The sequence below is a fragment of the Crinia signifera genome, chromosome 3 (assembly GCF_055691185.1).
Source record: "Crinia signifera chromosome 3, ASM5569118v1, whole genome shotgun sequence".
In the NCBI taxonomy this organism is placed as follows: Eukaryota; Metazoa; Chordata; class Amphibia; order Anura; family Myobatrachidae; genus Crinia; species Crinia signifera.
In genome coordinates, this window is record NC_139219.1 from 334098226 (window position 1) to 334120097 (window position 21872).

A 21872-nucleotide genomic window follows, 5' to 3' on the forward strand; every position below is an offset into this window, starting at 1 on the left:
TATCCTTTACGTATATATATATATATATATATATATGTATGTATATACTATATGACTGAATTCATAGACAGAAGTTTCTAATATGCTTTGGATGGCTTTGCAGTGGTTTTCTCTTTGAAGATGGGCACTATTCTGTCCGGCAAGTGACTTCCAGCACAAGGTACATATGTTTAGAGAATATTAGAGAATTATGACAAATAAAACAATTGGCAACATTTTATTTAACACAACTCATATAGCCTCTTCTGCTTGTCAAGTCTTTTTTGATGTTTTTGTCCGGCCTCAGAATAATAATGTAGCATTTGGGAAGAAATATACAGAGCAGGAGTCCAGCACTGGAGGTCAGGATGGCAAATATCTGCACGGCCACAGTATATTTCCCACTGGTGCTTAGGTAGGCTGGTATATAGGATGCCCAGACACTGCAGAAGACCAGCATGCTGAAGGTAATCAGTTTGGCCTCATTGAAGCTCCCAGGGAGGTTTCTTGCAAGAAAAGCTACAAAGAAACTTACCATGGCTAAAAAGCCAAGAAAACCCAATGTCACATAAAAAAAAAAATTATGACCTTCATTACATTCAAATATAATCTTATGGGTTTCTGGGTTATTGTTCAGAGCTGGGAATGGGGGGGAGTTGTAAAGCCAGACTGAACAAATTACAATTTGCAGAATAGAGCAAAATCCAACAACACTACGAGGGATAGAAGGACCCATCCATTTCCGAAAGGGGCTGTTAAGTCTGGTAGCTTTAAATGCCAAGATGACCACAGTAGTTTTAGCCAGGACTGATGAGATGCTAATTGAGAAGACCACACTGAAAAGTGTTTGCCGCAGAAGGCAACTGAAGGTGGACGGTTGTCCAATGAAGACCAGGCAGCAAAGAAAGCAGAGAATGAGAGACAAAAGTAGGGTGTAGCTCAGTTCCCGGTTTGTAGCTTTGACTATTGGTGTTTCCTGCCGTTTAATGAACACAATTAAGATGCAGAGAGTGAGTATTGAGAAATAAATGGTTATTGTAACCAATATAATCCCCAATGGTTCTTCATAAGACAGGAATTCTATCACCCTTGGGATACATCGATCTCGTTCATCAGTTGACCACTGGTCCGGAGGGCATCTAAGGCACTTGTCTGTATCTAAACAATAATAGGACAGTCAGATATTCCCCATATCACTTCTACTGTAATTGTGTATATCAGATGAAATGTGGATGTCAAGTAGTAATATAAATGTCTTAGTAGTCTCTATTATACATGTGATTATGTCGCCAAAACTTTTTTTGTTTAACTTTTAATATTTTAATTTTCTATCTGTATTGTGTATCGTAATAGCACAAAATGCACCAATGGATAATAAACAATATGAGACAACGTGAGAATGGGGTACATAGAATAAGAAAACAGATTCATCATTTTTACAATCTAAAAGGAAATACTGGGACATCAGCAATAGCAACGATTTAACATTTAGCATAAAACATTTATGGAGTTCCTGAATAAAATATAAAACACATATTAGAATATTTTTCCCCACCGTTAAGTAGGAAACAAAAACCTAATATTATTCTATTGCTATACATACTGTATATATGTTCTTCATTTTACATTCAAACTCATTAGCGGCACAGGGGGTGAAATATAATAGGGTGAGAGAATCAGAAAAGGAGAGATTTGGTAAGAAATCTCCAGTTGTTTTTTTTTAAAGTGACAATCATTTACACTGCAAAATCAAACTGGTTTTGCAGTGCCAATGATTGCCACTTTGGTACTTGTTACCTAGAATGGCGCCGACGATTTTGATCCTAGGCATCGCAAGGAAAAAATTGCGTCGGTCGCATCGCATGCGGCCAAAAAATCGCATTCGATGCGACCGACGCGATTACCTCGATTTTACATAGGGAACAATGTTAAATGGCCCAATTGACCCGATTTCACATAGGGAACAATGTTAAATGGCCCACAGACCCCAAATAGCCACCCTGAAGTGTGAAATGGCCCCCCCAATTGTTAACGCCACCCCACGATCAACGTCAACCTGAAGCGTGGTGAGCGCAGCGAGCCCGCGAGGGGCGGCGGTACGCGTCCTCCGACCTTTTCATACCCCTACTATCCACGTCGGCGTGGAGTTGAGAATAAAAAATGTGGCGAGCGCAGCGATCTAACGAGCCTGGTGGGTGGCTATTTGGGGTCTGTGGGCCATTTAACATAGTTTCCTATGTAAAATCGGGTCAATTGGGCCATTTAACATTGTTCCCTATGTAAATCGCGGTAATCGCGTCGGTCGCATCGCATGCGATTTTTTGGCCGCATGCGATGCGACCGACGCGATTTACCTTTTACCATTTATTTCTATGTGAAATCGCGGGCATCGCATCGGTCGCATCGCATGCCATTATAATGGCATGCGATGTACATGCGATACCCGCGATGGGCGCCATTCTAGGTAACAAGTACCGCCACTTTTAAAAAAACTGTACATTTCTTACCAAATCTCTCACTTTCTGATTCTCTTCCTCTATTACATTTCACCCAGGATGTTTTCTGTCTGTGATGTGTTATCTATTGACCGGAGCGCAAACTGCTTATGTGTGCATATCAAGCCATCGGTTTGGCAATGCTATCAGAAGGCACCTGGCAAATAATCATTACCAGTGAGTGTTGGTTCATTTCTGCATTTGTACAGTATCATTATAAATATGAAAGTGCATTATAACCCTCCTTACACTGGTGGCTCCTGTGTGCCACTGAAGACTTCCCTGAGTTTATTATGTTGCAAATCAGTGACAATGTTCTCTCATTTCAGGTCCCCCCATATTGATTCCTAATAGCTGACATGTCATTCTCCAATTGCAGGCTGCTCTGGGTTCAACTGACTCTAGCAGCCAATCAGCAGAGCCGAATTTCCCATTAGGCACGTGAGGCACCGGCCTAGGGGCGGCACATGTTTGGGCGCGGCACTTGGATGTCTGTGATAGTACTGTCAGCCCAAAATGTACCAATAACTGCAAAATATCCACTGTATTGTACTATATTCCATCTTAAATAGAGTGTAAATGTATGGGACATGTAGATACTGCCCCTATAAACTGTCCTACTTAGTAAACATTATTGTTGTGCCTAGGGGCGCCCTCATCCCTAAATCCGCCTCTGCCAATCAGGTAATACAGACCAGTGCCAGCAGATCCTGATTAGATGCCAGTCTTTAAGCTCTAATTGGCTTACAGCTGGTGCCACAATACAAATGCCACTGTCATTGTCTCTACCAAGCTGCTTCTGGCTGGTGCACTAGCTGCAACTCTGGCAGCCCAGTGCTATCCACACCATTGATACCTGGGGCCCCATTTTGTCTGGGCCTGGAACTCAACCAGGGAGTAAAAGAGTAAGGCATGGTGTTATGCCTGAGGTTTGGGTTAGACTCGGTTCAATCTGTGGTGCTGGAGCTGAGGGTGTATGAACAAAGTGGGGATGCTTGATCCAGCTCTTGTTCATTGGGCTAGATGGTAATGAGTACTGCTAGCTGGGACTGATGGTGTTGAGGAAGTTTAAGCAATGTATTAACTGAATGTGTTTACAGAACAAAGGTTAACGTTATTGTATAGTAACAGTGGTTGGAAAGTTGTGGAACTCAACTGGCTGGAACCATGTTAGAACTGGTCTTGGTTTGTAGTGTTAGCTAAATATAACTTTGAACCAGAACATAAACTGGAGCTGATCTGGAACTGGAATTATTAGCTGGAGAGTGGAACTGGACAAGTGCTGAATGGAATAAATCCCTAATTTACCAGACTGGATCTATAGAATAGGGCACACTGGTAGAGGTGACCAGACTGAATGTGTAGAATAGGGCACACTGGTAGAGGTTACCAGACAGGATCTGTAGAATAGGGCACACTGGTACAGGTTACTGGACTGGATCTGTAGAATAGGGCACACTGGTACAGGTTACCGGACTAGATCTGTAGAACAGGGCACACTGGTACAGGTTACCAGACTGGATCTGTAGAATAGGGCACACTGATACAGGTTACCAGACTGCTCTGTAGAATAGGGCACACTGGTAAAGATTACCGGACTGGATCTGTAGAATAGGGCACACTGGTACAGGTTACCAGACTGGATCTGTAGAATAGGGCACACTGGTACAGGTTACAAAACTGGATCTGTAGAATAGGGCACACTGGTACAGGTTACCAGACTGAATCGGTAGAATAGGGCAAACTGGTACAGGTTACCGGACTGATCTATAGAATAGGATACACTGGTACAGGTTACCAGACTGGATCTGTAGAATAGGGCACATTGGTACAGGTCACCAGACTGGATCTGTAGAATAGGGCACACTGGTACAGCGTACCAGACTGGATCTGTAGAATAGGGCAAACTGGTACAGGTTACCAGACTGGATCTGTAGAATAGGGCACACTGGTAAAGGTTACCGGACTGGATCTGCAGAATAGGGCACACTGGTACAGGTTACCAGACTGGATCTATATAATAGGGATCACTTGTACAGGTTACCAGACTGAATCGCTAGAATAGGGCACACTGGAACAGGTTACCAGACTGCTCTGTAGAATAGGGCACACTGGTACAGGTTACCGGACTGAATCGGTAGAATAGGGCACACTGGTACAGGTTAACAGACTGGATCTGTAGAATAGGGCACACTGGTACAGGTTACCGGACTGGATATGTAGAATAGGGCACACTGGTACAGTTTACCAGACTGGATCTGTAGAATAGGGTACACTGGTACAGGTTACCAGACTGGATCTGTAGAATAGGGCACATTGGTACAGGTTACCAGACTGGATCTGTAGAATAATGCACACTGGTACAGGTTACCAGACTAAATCGGTAGAATAGGGCACACTGGCTCAGGTTACCATACTGGATCTGTAGAATAGGGCACACTGGTACAGGTTACCAGACTGGATCTGTAGAATAGGGCACACTGGTACAGGTTACCAGACTGGATCTGTTGAAGAGGGCACACCGGTACAGGTTACCGGACTGGATCTGTAGAATATGGGACACTGGTACAGGTTACTGGACTGATCTGTAGAATAGGGCACACTGGTAAAGGTTACCAGATTGGATCTGTAGCTTAGGGCACACTGGCACAGGTTACCAGACTGGATCTGTAGAATAGGGCACATTGGTACAGGTTACCGGACTGATCTGTAGAATAGGGCACACTGGTACAGGTTACCAGACTGGATCTGTAGAATAGGGCACACTGGTACAGGTTACCAGACTGGATCTGTAGAATGGGCACACTGGTACAGGTTACCAGCCTGAATCGGTAGAATAGGGAACACTGGTACAGGTTACCAGACTGCTCTGTAGAATAGGGCACACTGGTACAGGTTACCGGACTGGATCTGTAGAATAGGGCACATTGGTACAGGTTACCAGACTGGAGCTGTAGAATAGGGCACACTGGTACAGGTTACCGGACTGGATCTGTAGAATAGGGCACACTGGTACAGGTTACCGGACTGGATCTGCAGAATAGGGCACACTGGTACAGGTTACCAGACTGGATCTGTAGAATAGGGATCACTTGTACAGGTTACCAGACTGAATCGCTAGAATAGGGCACACTGGAACAGGTTACCAGACTGCTCTGTAGAATAGGGCACACTGGTACAGGTTACCGGACTGAATCGGTAGAATAGGGCACACTGGTACAGGTTACCAGACTGGATCTGTAGAATAGGGCACACTGGTACAGGTTAACGGACTGGATATGTAGAATAGGGCACACTGGTACAGGTTACCAGACTGGATCTGTAGAATAGGGGACACTGGTACAGGTTACCAGACTGGATATGTAGAATAGGGCACATTGGTACAGGTTACCAGACTGGATCTGTAGAATAATGCACACTGTTGCAGGTTACCAGACTGAATCGGTAGAATAGGGCACACTTGTACAGGTTACCATACTAGATCTGTAGAATAGGGCACACTGGTACAGGTTACCAGACTGGATCTGTAGAATAGGGCACACTGGTGCAGGTTACCAGACTGGATCTGTAGAATAGGCCACACTGGTACAGGTTACCAGACTGGATCTGTAGAATAGGGCACATTGGTACAGGTTAGCGGAATGATCTGTAGAATAGGGCACGCTGGTACAGGTTACCAGACTGGATCTGTAGAATAGGGCACACTGGTACAGGTTACTGGACTGATCTGTAGAATAGGACACACTGGTACAGGTTACTGGACTGATCTGTAGAATAGGGCACACTGGTACAGGTTACCGGACTGAATCGGTAGAATAGGGCACACTGGTACAGGTTACCAGACTGGATCTGTAGAATAGGGCACACTGGTACAGGTTACCGGACTGGATATGTAGAATAGGGCACACTGGTACAGTTTACCAGACTGGATCTGTAGAATAGGGGACACTGGTACTGGTTACCAGACTGGATCTGTAGAATAGGGCACATTGGTACAGGCTACCAGACTGGATCTGTAGAATAATGCACACCGGTACAGGTTATCAGACTGAATCGGTAGAATAGGGCACACTGGTACAGGTTTCCATACTGGATCTGTAGAATAGGGCACACTGGTACAGGTTACCAGACTGGATCTGTAGAAAAGGGCACATTGGTACAGGTTAGCGGAACGATCTGTAGAATAGGGCACGCTGGTACAGGTTACCAGACTGGATCTGTAGAATAGGGCACATTGGTACAGGTTAGCGGAACGATCTGTAGAATAGGGCACGCTGGTACAGGTTACCAGACTGGATCTGTAGAATAGGGCACACTGGTACAGGTTACCAGACTGGATCTGTTGAAGAGGGCACACTGGTACAGTTTACTGGACTGATCTGTAGAATAGGGCACACTGGTATAGGTTACCAGACTGGATCTGTAGATTAGGGCAAACTGGTACAGGTTTCCATACTGGATCTGTAGAATAGGGCACACTGGTACAGGTTACCAGGCTGGATCTGTAGAATAGGGCACATTGGTACAGGTTAGCAGAACGATCTGTAGAATAGGGCACGCTGGTACAGGTTACCAGACTGGATCTGTAGAATAGGGCACACTGGTACAGGTTACCAGACTGGATCTGTTGAAGAGGGCACACTGGTACAGGTTACTGGACTGATCTATAGAATAGGGCACACTGGTAATGGTTACCAGACTGGATCTGTAGAATAGGGCACACTGATACAGGTTACTGGACTGGATCTGTAGAATAGGGCACGCTGGTAATGGTTACCAGACTGGATCTGTATTATAGGGCACATTGGTACAGGTTACCAGACTGGATCGGTAGAATAGGGCAAACTGGTACAGGTTACTGGACTGATCTGTAGAATAGGGCACACTGGTACAGGTTACCAGACTGATCTATAGAATAGGGCACACTGGTAATGGTTACCAGACTGGATCTATAGAATAGGGCACACTGGTACAGGTTACCAGACTGGATCTGTAGAATAGGGCAAACTGGGACAGGTTACCAGACTGCTCTGTAGAATAGGGCACACTGATACTGGTTACCGGACTGGATCTGTAGAATAGGGCACACTGGTACAGGTTACCAGACTGGATCTGTAGAATAGGGCACACTGGTACAGGTTACCAGACTGGATCTGTAGAATAGGGCACACTGGTATAGGTTACCGGACTGGATCTGTGTAGAATAGGGCACACTGGTAATGGTTACCAGACTGGATCTGTAGAATAGGGCACACTGGTACAGGTTACTGGACTGATCTGTAGAATAGGACACACTGGTACAGGTTACTGGACTGATCTGTAGAATAGGGCACACTGGTACAGGTTACCGGACTGGATCTGTGTAGAATAGGGCACACTGGTACAGGTTACTGGACTGGATCTGTAGAATAGGGCACACTGGTACAGGTTACTGGACTGATCTGTAGAATAGGGCACACTGGTACAGGTTACCAGACTGGATCTGTAGAATAGGGCACACTGGTACAGGTTACTGGACTGATCTGTAGAATAGGGCACACTGGTACAGGTTACTGGACTGATCTGTAGAATAGGGCATACTGGTACAGGTTACCGGACTGGATCTGTGTAGAATAGGGCACACTGGTACAGGTTACTGGACTGATCTGTAGAATAGGGCACACTGGTACAGGTTACTGGAATGATCTGTAGAATAGGGCACACTGGTACAGGTTACCGGACTGGATCTGTAGAATAGGGCACACTGGTACAGGTTACCAGACTGGATTTGTAGAATAGGGCACACTGGTACAGGTTACTGGACTGATCTGTAGAATAGGGCACACTGGTACAGGTTACCAGACTGGATCTGTAGAATAGGGCACACTGGTACAGGTTACTGGACTGATCTGTAGAATAGGGCACACTGGTACAGGTTACCGGACTGGATCTGTAGAATAGGGCACACTGGTACAGGTTACCAGACTGGATCTGTAGAATAGGGCACACTGGTACAGGTTACCGGACTGGATCTGTAGAATATGGGACACTGGTACAGGTTACTGGACTGATCTGTAGAATAGGGCACACTGGTATAGGTTACCAGACTGATCTGTAGAATAGGGCACACTGATACAGGTTACCAGACTGGATCTGTAGAATATGGGACACTGGTACAGGTTACCAGACTGGATCTGTAGAATAGGGCACACTGGTACAGGTTACCAGACTGGATCTGTAGAATAGGGCACACTGGTACAGGTTACCAGACTGGATCTGTAGAATAGGGCACACTGGTACAGGTTACTGGACTGCTCTGTAGAATAGGGCACACTGGTACAGGTTACCTGACTCTAGTGGTAGGGGATCTACACTAGAAAATAAGTCTGGAAGCTGTTAGAGCACAGAGATCGATAGCACAGCACTGAGTTGTCTCCTTGGTAGAAGTGATGCTGTACAGGGACTTTCTGGTCCTGCCAGAAGTCCCCTCTATAGCACTGAGTAGGAATGATTGGAAAATGCAGTCAGCTGGTCTTGGAACAGTGCCGGATAGGTTCTGGTGAGTCATCTGACTACATCCAAGATGGCAACACCAATACCATGTGTTTTAGTGGAAACTCCAGCATTCAGGACACTCAGCAGATTCAGAGCATGGAGAAGAATCATAGACCGGAACATCCATGCCAGGTGATGAACACTCTGTGGGGACAGCTAGGGGCGATGAGGTAATCACTGCCCCAGCTGGGACGTACACTTCAGTGGTAGGAACCTCACAATAAGGGGTATATTTACAAAGGTGCAAGTTTAGAGAAATGGAGATGTTGCCCATAGCAACCAATCAGATTGCAGCTATCATCTTCTACAAGGTGTAAATAAGAAGGGAAATTCGATTGGTTGATATGAGCAACCTCTCCACAATCTATAAACCGGCACCTTAGTATATATACCCCCTAAGAGTTCAGAGTGTGACAGGTGGTATGCAGAGAGAGGAGAGGAGTAGCACCACTATCCCACCTAATTCTCTAATTATTTTCCTATTATCTCTCTTGTCCCTTGTGATTCCTACCTCTATCTGCCTGTATCTGCCTGTCTGCTCTCTGAGTCCCTTGTGATTCCTACCTTTACCTGCCTGTATCTGCCTGTCTGCTCTCTGAGTCTCTTGTGATTCTCACCTCTATCTGCCTGTATCTGCCTGTCTGCTCTCTGAGTCCCTTGTGATTCCTACCTCTATCTGCCTGTATCTGCCTGTCTGCTCTCTGAGTCCCTTGTGATTCCTACCTTTACCTGCCTGTATCTGCCTGTCTGCTCTCTGAGTCTCTTGTGATTCTCACCTCTATCTGCCTGTATCTGCCTGTCTGCTCTCTGAGTCCCTTGTGATTCCTACCTCTATCTGCCTGTATCTGCCTGTCTGCTCTCTGAGTCCCTTGTGATTCCTACCTTTACCTGCCTGTATCTGCCTGTCTGCTCTCTGAGTCTCTTGTGATTCTCACCTCTATCTGCCTGTATCTGCCTGTCTGCTCTCTGAGTCCCTTGTGATTCCTACCTCTATCTGCCTGTATCTGCCTGTCTGCTCTCTGAGTCCCTTGTGATTCCTACCTTTACCTGCCTGTATCTGCCTGTCTGCTCTCTGAGTCTCTTGTGATTCCTACCTCTATCTGCCTGTAACTGCCTGTCTGCTCTCCGAGTCCCATGTGATTCCTACCTCTATCTGCCTGTAACTGCCTGTCTGCTCTCCGAGTCCCATGTGATTCCTACCTCTATTTGCCTGTATCTGCCTGTCTGCTCTCCGAGTCTCTTGTGATTCCTACCTCTATCTGCCTGTATCTGCCTGTCTGCTCTCTGAGTCCCTTGTGATTCCTACCTTTACCTGCCTGTATCTGCCTGTCTGCTCTCTGAGTCTCTTGTGATTCCTACCTCTATCTGCCTGTATCTGCCTGTCTGCTCTCCGAGTCCCATGTGATTCCTACCTCTATCTGCCTGTATCTGCCTGTCTGCTCTCCGAGTCTCTTGTGATTCCTACCTTTACCTGCCTGTATCTGCCTGTCTGCTCTCTGAGTCACTTGTGATTCCTACCTCTATCTGTCTGTATCTGCCTGTATCTGCCTGTATCTGCCTGTCTGCTCTCTGAGTCCCTTGTGATTCCTACCTCTATCTGCCTGTATCTGCCTGTCTGCTCTCCGAGTCCCATGTGATTCCTACCTCTATCTGCCTGTAACTGCCTGTCTGCTCTCCGAGTCCCATGTGATTCCTACCTCTATCTGCCTGTAACTGCCTGTCTGCTCTCCGAGTCCCATGTGATTCCTACCTCTATCTGCCTGTAACTGCCTGTCTGCTCTCTGAGTCCCTTGTGATTCCTACCTCTATCTGTCTGTATCTGCCTGTCTGCTCTCCGAGTCCCATGTGATTCCTACCTCTATCTGCCTGTATCTGCCTGTCTGCTCTCCAAGTCCCTTGTGATTCCTACATCTATCTGTCTGTATCTGCCTGTCTGCTCTCTGAGTCCCTTGTGATTCCTACCTCTATCTGTCTGTAACTGCCTGTCTGCTCTCTGAGTCCCATGTGATTCCTACCTTTATCTGCCTGTAACTGCCTGTCTGCTCTCTGAAGAAAATCATCAGCTTCCCTTGCAACCATTTCTGGCTATCGGTTGACACACTGGAGCTCTACCATGGGCCCAGTTAAGTAAATTGTCACCTTCATTCTGTCACTATCTGCCTTTCCCTCTTTATTTGACACTATCACCTACTACCAGTCATTATTTGACTCTCCTTTTGACCCACTGCTACTCACCTTCACTCTTATCCCCTCCACATTATCATCTCCTCCATCTCCCACTTCTTCTCCCTGTCATTATCTCCTTGTGACCATCTTCCTCTCATCATCACCTTCTGCCTCTCAATTATACCCACTGCCCATCACCCTCTACCTCTTCCTGATCTGAATATGAAATGGATAGAATATACAGCTGGAAGCAGAATCTGTGGATGCCGGAATATGTGACAGGAGACAGAATCAGGGGATGCCGGAATATGTGGCTGGAGGCAGAATCCTGGGATGCCGGAATATGTAGCTGGAAGCAGAATCCGGGGATGCCGGAATATGTGACTGGAGGCAGAATCCAGGGATATTGGAACATGTAGCTGGAGGCAGAATCCGGGAATGCCAGAACATGTAGCTGGAGGCAGAATCCGGGGATGCCGGAATATGTAGCTGGAGGCAGTATCCGGGAAAGCCAGAACATGTAGCTTGAGGCAGAATCTGGGGATGCCAGAATATGTAGCTGGAAGCCGAATCCAGGGATGTTGGAATATGTAGCTGGAGGCAGAATCCGGGGATGCAGGAATATGAAGCTGGAATTAGAATCTGGGGATGCCGGAATATGTAGCAGGAGACAGAATCTGGGGATGCCGGAATATGTAGCTGGAGGCAGAATCCGGGGATGCCGGAATATGTAGCTGGAAGCCGAATCCAGGGATGCCGGAATATGTAGCAGGAGACAGAATCTGGGGATGCCGGAATATGTAGCTGGAGGCAGAATCCAGGATATGCCGGAATATGTAGCTGGAGGCAGAATCCGGGGATGCCGGAATATGTAGCTGGAAACAGTATCCGGGGATGCTGGAATATGTAGCCGGAGGCAGAATCCAGGGATGACAGAATATGTAGTTTGAGGCAGTATCCGGGGATGCTGGAATATTTGGCTGGAGGCAGAAGTCGGGGAGGCTGGAATATGTAGCCGGCAGAATCTGGGGATGACGGAAAATGTAGGAGGAGGCAGAATCCGGGGATGACAGAATATGTAGCAGGAGGAAGAAGCCGGGGATGCTGGAATATGTAGCAGGAGGCAGAAGCCGGGGATGCTGGAATATGTAGCAGGAGGCAGAATCTGGGGATGACGGAATATGTAGCCGGAGGCAGAATCCGGGGATGACGGAATATGTAGCTGGAGGCAGTATCTGGGGATGCTGGAATATGTAGCAGGGGATGACGGAATATGTAGCAGGAGGCAGAAGCCGGGGATGCTGGAACATGTAGCAGGAGGCAGAAGCCGGGGATGCTGGAATATGTAGCTGGAGGCAGAATCCGGGGATGCCGGAATATGTAGCTGGAGGTAGAAGCTGGGGATGACGGAATATGTAGCTGGAGGCAGAATCTGGGGATGCCGGAATATGTAGCTGGAGGCAGAATCTGGGGATGAAGGAATATGTAGCTGGAGGCAGAATCCGGGGATGCTGGAATATGTAGCTGGAAGCAGAATCTTTGGATGCCGGAATATGTAGCTGGAGGCAGAATCCGGGGTGTTGGAATATGTAGCTGGAGGCAGAATCTGGGGATGCCGGATTATGTAGCTGGAGGCAGAATCTGGGGATAACGGAATATGTAGCTGGAGGCAGAATCCGGTGATGCTGGAATATGTGGTTGGAGACAGAATCCGGGGATGCCGGAATATGTAGCTGGAGGCAGAATCTGGGGATGCTGGAATATGTAGCTGGAGGCAGAATCCGGGGATGCTGGAATATGTAGCTGGAGGCAGAATCCGGGGTGTTGGAATATGTAGCTGGAGGCAGAATCCGGGGATGCCAGAATATGTAGCTGGAGGCAGAATCCGGTGATGCTGGAATATGTGGTTGGAGACAGAATCCGGGGATGCCGGAGTATGTGGCTGGAGGCAGAATCCGGGGTGTTGGATTATGTAGCTGGAGGCAGAATTCAGTGATGCCAGAATATGTGGCTGGAAGCAGTATCCGGGGATGCTGGAATATGTAGCCGGAGGTAGAATCTGGGGATGCTGGAATATGTAGCTGGAGGCAGAATCCGGTGATGCCAGAATATGTGGCTGGAAGCAGTATCCGGGGATGCTGGAATATGTAGCCGGAGGCAGAATCTGGGGATGCTGGAATATGTAGCTGGAGGCAGAATCCGGTGATGCCAGAATATGTGGCTGGAAGCAGTATCCGGGGATGCTGGAATATGTAGCCGGAGGTAGAATCTGGGGATGCTGGAATATGTAGCTGGAGGCAGAATCCGGTGATGCTGGAATATGTAGCTGGAGGCAGTATCCGGGGTGTCGGATTATGTAGCTGGAGGCAGAATCCGGTGATGCCAGAATATGTGGCTGGAAGCAGTATCCGGGGATGCTGGAATATGTAGCCCGAGGTAGAATCCGGGGATGCTGGAATATGTAGCCGGAGGTAGAATCCGGGGATGCTGGAATATGTAGCCCGAGGCAGAATCCGGGGATGCTGGAATATGTGGCTGGAGGCAGAATCCGGGGATGCTGGAATATGTAGCTGGAGGTAGAATCTGGGGATGCTGGAATATGTAGCCGGAGGTAGAATCTGGGGATGCTGGAATATGTGGCTGGAGCCAGAATCCGGGGATGCTGGAATATGTAGCCGGAGGTAGAATCTGGGGATGCTGGAATATGTGGCTGGAGCCAGAATCCGGGGATGCTGGAATATGTAGCCCGAGGCAGAATCCGGGGATGCTGGAATATGTGGCTGGAGCCAGAATCCGGGGATGACGGAATATGTAGCTGGAGGCAGAATCCGGGGTGTCGGATTATGTAGCTGGAGACAGAATCCGGGGATGCTGGAATATGTAGCCGGAGGCAGAATCCGGGGATGCTGGAATATGTGGCTGGAGCCAGAATCCGGGGATGACGGAATATGTGGCTGGAGGCAGAAACCGGGGATGACGGAGTATGTGGCTGGAGGCAGAATCTGGGGATGCTGGAGTATGTAGCCCGAGACAGAATCCGGGGATGCTGGAATATGTAGCCGGAGGTAGAATCCGGGGATGCTGGAATATGTTGCTGCAGGTAAAAGTTCAGGGTCCGGATTACCAGAGGAACCGCTTACAGTGACTGGATGGTCAGGTGGACACTGAACAGTGACTAAGCAGCTAACAGCAAACTGGTGAGATGTACCGCTGAAGATGGAATAGCAAGTTAGTTGCAAACAGCGATGGGTGGTAGAATGACTGGATACCGGTAGCGTCTTAGTAGCACGAATAGCACAGACAGCAACAATTGAAATTGTCCCAGTGGAGAGGAAGGCTGCACCCAGGGAGAACTGTCATTGGATAGTGACCAATTAGCAGAGGTTATGAATATCCCAGGTCATAGAATATCATGTGATTATTCAAGATGGCTGCACCCATGCCTGTGAGCCAGCCAGAGTGACTCCATCGGACCCAACAAGGAACAAGCCAGAATTAGCGATTACTTCCCTCTGGACATCACCAACCTTACACTGGTCTGATGCAAGGACCGGCGCCCTTGGACAATTGAGTAGCAGATCCCTGGGCGAAAACCACGCTGTATCGTGACACTGTCACCCTCTTTCTCTCCCTCTCAACCTCAGCCTGTCAAACTCTGCCTCTTCCTAACACTCTCTACCTTTCCATTTCATTCACTCTTAGTTACTTTCTCACCCTCTCCCTGATATACTCTTCTTGTTCCTGTCATCCTCTCAAAGTCAGCATCTGCATTTCCCTATCTCCCACTTTCACTACTTTTCATACATTCCTTCTGGCTTTATTGTCAGTTTCTTCCCACCCAAATCCTCTCCCTGTCACCATCTGCTTCTCCTTGTCATTATCTGCCTCTCCCTGTGACCCTCTTCCACTGTCTGTCATCCTCTGTAGGAATAACAATATAAAACTATCCACCACCAGGGGAACATAACATCAATAGAAATTAGGGATAAGTGGGTTCGGATCCTAGAGTTCCGAACCCCCACAAACTAACCTTATCCGAGGCCGGATCCGAGGAGTTCGCCGGGTCCCGCCATTTTCAGGAGTCCAAATCGAGGCCAAAACATCATCATCCTGCGTCAGATTTGGATCTCTATAAAAGGTCCGGCTCCGGCGCCATCTTCATTCTGCACGTAGAAGTCAGACAGCACGGATGTGGCCGTGCTGTCTGCACAGAAGAAAAACCTATAGGGGACAAAAAACAGTGTGGGGGGATATACTATATATAAGGAGGGGCAACTAATGGGGGACCAAATAGAGGCTGCATAAACTGAGTGGGGCTGCTCAAGGGGGACAACTGTAAAAGTCGGGAATCTAAAGGTACATTTACTAAGCGGGAACTAATGGTGCAGGAACTTTTGTACATCTACAAAAGGGGAACTACTAAGTGGAAAACTGTTCCGGTTACAGCTACTAAGGGGGCATTACTAAGGCTACTACTAAAGGGGGCTGTTATATGGGACTACTGTGGGGGACATTATATAAATAAAAAAGGTTGTTTTTTTCCCTTAACCTGCAAGGGGTGTTAAGTGTGCCATATCAGTCCAGCTGTGCTGCCCAGTGTCCCGTATCAGTCCAGGGGTGCTATTAAGTGTGCTATATTAGTCCAGGGGTGATGCTGTGTGCCATATCAGTCCAGGGGTGATGCTAAGTGTGCCGTATCAGTCTAGTGTTTGTGCCGCCCACTTGTGTGGCTTAGCATAGTTATCCAGCTACTTCGGTGCAACCTTTTGGGCTAAAAACAATATTGTGAGGTGTTCAGAATAGACTGGAAATGAGTGGAGATGAATGCTATTGAGGTCAATAATAACGTAGGAGGAATACTATGCTTATGCTTTAAAAAAAAAAAATCAGAACCCAAAACCCCAAAAATCCAAACACAAAATGTTTAGGGGGTGTTTTGGCAAAACCCATTAGAACCCAAAACCTGAAGGTAATCAGAACCCAAAACACGTGGCCGGTGCACATCCCTAATAGAAATAGGGACAATCTACAAAGGGGGGAAAAGGTAAATGCTAGATTACTTCCTGCAGATTAGGTGTTGAGTTTCTATAATGGTATTGCTAAGTGTCCTGCCAGGTTCTCATTGTCTAACTGTTCAACTTTTATTGATGTTTGAAGTCCCTGTGACCAGGGCCGGATTAAGGTCTGTGGGGGCCCTGGACAACAAAATTGTGGGGGCACCCCTCTCACCCCCTCAATTCCTCTCCCCTCCCCCCCAGCACTCATCGGAGTAGTTCTCTTTGCCCATCGGAGTCGGAGCTGCTGCATGGACATGGCCTCTTCATGGCACCTGGGACATGGGGTGGTCAGGTGGGGAGAGCGGGGTAGGTCCCCCTGGAGACAGTGTGACAAGAGAGCAGGGCAGTGGGGAGATGTGGGGCTGGCAGGTGAGTGGGAAAACACAGCATTTATCCCCCAGCACTGCTGCAATGCTTCCCACGCTGCGGTGGATGGGCAGTGGCAGGGTCTCTGCGGCGGATGGGAACTAGACCCTGCCGCTGACTGTCCAGCTTCCGCAGAGACCTCCTGCCCGCCCCACGCTGCCTGGACCCCAAGGTAGCGCTGCCCTGACCCCGCTGCCTGCTACCCACCCTCCTGATGTGTGGGGGCCCTGGGTGGATCCACCACTGCTTGGGACTATATTATAAAGATCCATCTTTGATTGAGATTTTTGTGCATTGATGCACTGGTAGATTGTAAAAGTCAAAATAATATTATTGTGGGTCATTTTGCTCTTGGATACCACATATGTGAAGAGTGTTTATAGACTTCTAGGAGTAAATATAGTATTTTCTAGAAGTCACCATCAGTGGTGGCTCCAGAGATCCATAGTTGTGACTGTCGAGAAGTCTAATAATTCATACAAAGGTGCCACCCCAAAATGCCAAACATCACCGGCCAGGACTCATGGGAAGTTGAGGTGGCTCCCTTATTTAAATATTGGACTGCTATACCCCACCTCTGGAGCCGCCACTGGCCACCATCATGTAGTGAAACACTTAGAGAATAATTTCATTGTTACATCTCAGGCGAATATCCCACCAAATTTCAGCCTCTTGTTTCTTTTTACAATAGAATTTATCCTAATGTATAAAACTGCTGCCATCCATAGTAAGCACATATTAAGTAATCCCTCCCACCTGTGCCATTGGCCACCTCACCAGCAGAACAAGCAATACAGTCATAGCAGCAGATGGGTTTCCGTGTTTGAGGGGCTCTTCTGTGCCCAGGAGGGCAGTGGTTACTGCAGACAGATACTGGCACCTGTAACACAGAGGTAAATCCAGGATCATTGAACTGACAAGAAGAAAGAGTGCATTGATTTGTGGTGACAGCTATGTTTTTATGTCCTCAATACACAAAATGGAGCTGTGCCTTATACCCTTAAGGTGATGTCTATTAAGCATCCTTGTGCACTTTCCAGTGACATATAGCGTCCATACTCAGCCGGTGCCTAATCCACTGTCCAGTGACACATAGCAGCCATACTCAGCTGGTGCTTTATGCACTGTCCAGTGACACATAGTGGCCATACTCAACCGGTGCCTTATCCACTGTCCAGTGACACATAGTGGCCATACTCAGCCGGTGCCTTATGCACTGTCCAGTGACACATAGCAGCCATACTCAGCTGGTGCTTTATGCACTGTCCAGTGACACATAGCATCCATGCTCAGCCGGTGCCTTATCCACTGTCCAGTGACACATAGCAGCCATACTCAGCTGGTGCTTTATGCACTGTCCAGTGACACATAGTGGCCATATTCAACCGGTGCCTTATCCACTGTCCAGTGACAAATAGTGCCCATACTCAGCCGGTGCCTTATGCACTGTCCAGTGACACATAGTGGCCATATTCAGCTGGTGCCTTATGTACTGACCATTGACACATAGTAGGACATACTCAGCTGGTGTCTTATGCACTGCCCAGAGACACATAGCGTCCATACTCAACTGGGGCCTTATCCACTGTCCAGAGACACATAGCGTCCATACTCAACTGGGGACTTATCCACTGTCCAGTGACACATAGCAGCCATACTGAGCCAATGCTTTATCCACTGTCCAGTGACACATAGCAGCCATACTCAGCCGGTGCTTTATGCACTGTCCAGTGACACATAGCGACCATACTCAGCCCGTGCCTTATGCACTGTCCAGTGACACATAGTGGCCATACTCAGCCGGTGCCTTATGCACTGTCCAGTGACACATAGCAGCCATACTCAGCTGGTGCTTTATCCACTGTCCAGAGACACATAGCGTCCATACTCAACTGGGGACTTATCCACTGTCCAGTGACACATAGCAGCCATACTGAGCCAATGCTTTATCCACTGTCCAGTGACACATAGCAGCCATACTCAGCCGGTGCTTTATGCACTGTCCAGTGACACATAGGGGGAAATTTACTAAAGAAAATTTGTAAAAAAATAGGTGTATTTGTATCCAGAAATACACTCATTTTTTGACATTTTTTAGCCCGAAAATATGGCAATTCGTAGTCGTATTGATGGGCTATCAATACGAATAGGAATTGCCGTATTTTCGGGATAGTAAATGTCAAAAATAAGTGTATTTCTGGATACAAATACACCTATGTTTTACAAATTTCCTTTAGTAAATTTCCCCCATAGCGACCATACTCAGCCGGTGCCTTATGCACTGTCCAGTGACACATAGCGTCCATACTCAGCCGGTGCCTTATCCACTGTCCAGTGACACATAGCAGCCATACTCAGCTGGTGCTTTATGCACTGTCCAGTGACACATAGCGGCCATACTCAGCTGGTGCTTTATGCACTGTCCAGTAACACATAGTGGCCATACTCAGCCGGTGCCTTATCCACTGTCCAGTGACAAATAGTGCCCATACTCAGCCGGTGCCTTATGCACTGTCCAGTGACACATAGCGGACATACTCAGCTGGTGCTTTATGCACTGTCCAGTGACACATAGTGGCCATACTCAGCCGGTGCCTTATGCACTGTCCAGTGACACATAGCATCCATGCTCAGCCGGTGCCTTATCCACTGTCCAGTGACACATAGCAGCCATACTCAGCTGGTGTCTTATGCACTGCCCAGAGACACATAGCGTCCATACTCAACTGGGGCCTTATCCACTGTCCAGAGACACATAGCGTCCATACTCAACTGGGGACTTATCCACTGTCCAGTGACACATAGCAGCCATACTGAGCCAATGCTTTATCCACTGTCCAGTGACACATAGCAGCCATACTCAGCCGGTGCTTTATGCACTGTCCAGTGACACATAGCGACCATACTCAGCCCGTGCCTTATGCACTGTCCAGTGACACATAGTGGCCATACTCAGCCGGTGCCTTATGCACTGTCCAGTGACACATAGCGACCATACTCAGCCGGTGCTTTATGCACTGTCCAGTGACACATAGCGACCATACTCAGCCCGTGCCTTATGCACTGTCCAGTGACACATAGCGACCATACTCAGCCGGTGCTTTATGCACTGTCCAGTGACACATAGCGGCCATACTGGCACCTGTAACACAGAGGTAAATCCAGGATCATTGAACTGACAAGAAGAAAGAGTGCATTGATTTGTGGTGATAGCTATGTCTTTATGTCCTCAATACACAAAATGGAGCTGTGCCTTATTCCCTTAAGGTGATGTCTATTAAGCATCCTTGTGCACTTTCCAGTGACACATAGCGTCCATACTAAGCCGGTGCCTTATCCACTGTCCAGTGACACATAGCAGCCATACTCAGCAGGTGCTTTATGCACTGTCCAGTGACACATAGTGGTCATGCTCAGCCGGGGCCTTATGTACTGTCCAGTGACACATGGCGGCCATACTCAGCTGGTGCTTTATGCACTGTCCAGTGACACATAGTGGCCATACTCAGCCGGTGCCTTATGCACTGTCCAGTGACACATAGCATCCATGCTCAGCCGGTGCCTTATCCACTGTCCAGTGACACATAGCGGCCATACTCTGCCAGTGTCCAGTGGCACATAGCGGCCATACTCGGCCAGTGTCCAGTGACACATAGCAGCCATACTCTGCCAGTGTCCAGTGGCACATAGCGGCCATACTCGGCCAGTGTCCAGTGACACATAGCGGCCATACTCTGCCAGTATCCAGTGGCACATAGTGACCATACTCTGCCAGTGTCCAGTGGCACATAGCGGCCATACTCTGCCAGTGTCCAGTGGCACATAGCGACCATACTCTGCCAGTGTCCAGTGGCACATAGCGACCATACTCTGCCAGTGTCCAGTGGTTCATAGCGGCCATACCCTGCCAGTGTCCAGTGGCACATAGCGGCCATACTCTGCCAGTGTCCAGTGGCACATAGCGGCCATACTCTGCCAGTGTCACATAGCGGCCATACTCTGCCAGTGTCCAGTGGCACATAGCGGCCATACTCTGCCAGTGTCCAGTGGCACATAGCGGCCATGCTCTGCCAGTGTCCAGTGGCACATAGCGGCCATGCTCTGCCAGTGTCCAGTGGCACATAGCGGACATACTCTGCCAGTGTCCAGTGGCACATAGCGGCCATACTCTGCCAGTGTCCAGTGTCACATAGCGGCCATACTCTGCCAGTGTCCAGTGGCACATAGCGGCCATACTCTGCCAGTGTCCAGTGGCACATAGCGGCCATACTCTGCCAGTGTCCAGTGGCACATAGCGGCCATACTCTGCCAGTGTCCAGTGGCACATAGCGGCCATACTCTGCCAGTGTCCAGTGGCACATAGCGGCCATACTCTGCCAGTGTCCAGTGACACATAGCGGCCATACTATGCCAGTGTCCAGTGACACATAGCGGCCATACTCTGCCAGTGTCCAGTGGCACATAGCGGCCATACTCTGCCAGTGTCCAGTGACACATAGCGGCCATACTCTGCCAGTGTCCAGTGACACATAGCGACCATACTCTGCCAGTATCAAGTGGCACATAGCGACCATACTCTGCCAGTGTCCAGTGGCACATAGCGGCCATACTCTGCCAGTGTCCAGTGGCACATAGCGGCCATACTCTGCCAGTGTCCAGTGGCACATAGCGGCCATACTCTGCCAGTTTTCAGTGGCACATAGCGGCCATACTCTGCCAGTGTCCAGTGGCACATAGCGGCCATACTCTGCCAGTGTCCAGTGGCACATAGCGACCATACTCTGCCAGTGTCCAGTGGCACATAGCGGCCATACTCAGCCAGTGTCCAGTGGCACATAGCGGCCATACTCAGCCATTGTCCAGTGGCACATAGCGGCCATACTCAGCCAGTGTCCAGTGGCACATAGCGGCCATACTCTGCCAGTGTCCAGTGGCACATAGCGGCCATACTCTGCCAGTGTCCAGTGGCACATAGCGGCCATACTCTGCCAGTGTCCAGTGACACATAGCGACCATACTCTGCCAGTATCCAGTGGCACATAGCGACCATACTCTGCCAGTGTCCAGTGGCACATAGCGGCCATACTCTGCCAGTGTCCAGTGGCACATAGCGGCCATACTCTGCCAGTGTCCAGTGGCACATAGCGGCCATACTCTGCCAGTTTTCAGTGGCACATAGCGGCCATACTCTGCCAGTGTCCAGTGGCACATAGCGGCCATACTCTGCCAGTGTCCAGTGGCACATAGCGGCCATACTCTGCCAGTGTCCATTGGC

General features: G+C 48.5%; 1 protein-coding gene across 1 annotated transcript in view; it reads right to left on the reverse strand.

Moving 5' to 3' along the window:
- Positions 1-217: 217 nt before the first annotated feature.
- Positions 218-21872, reverse strand: part of LOC146063088 (extracellular calcium-sensing receptor-like) — a 39992-nt gene continuing 18337 nt past the window's right edge. The window contains exons 5-6 of the mRNA XM_083175101.1: positions 17354-17477; positions 218-1137 (exon numbers count right to left, since the gene is read on the reverse strand). Coding sequence (XP_083031227.1) covers positions 218-1137; positions 17354-17477 — 1044 coding nt within the window. The remainder of the gene's footprint in view (positions 1138-17353; positions 17478-21872) is intronic.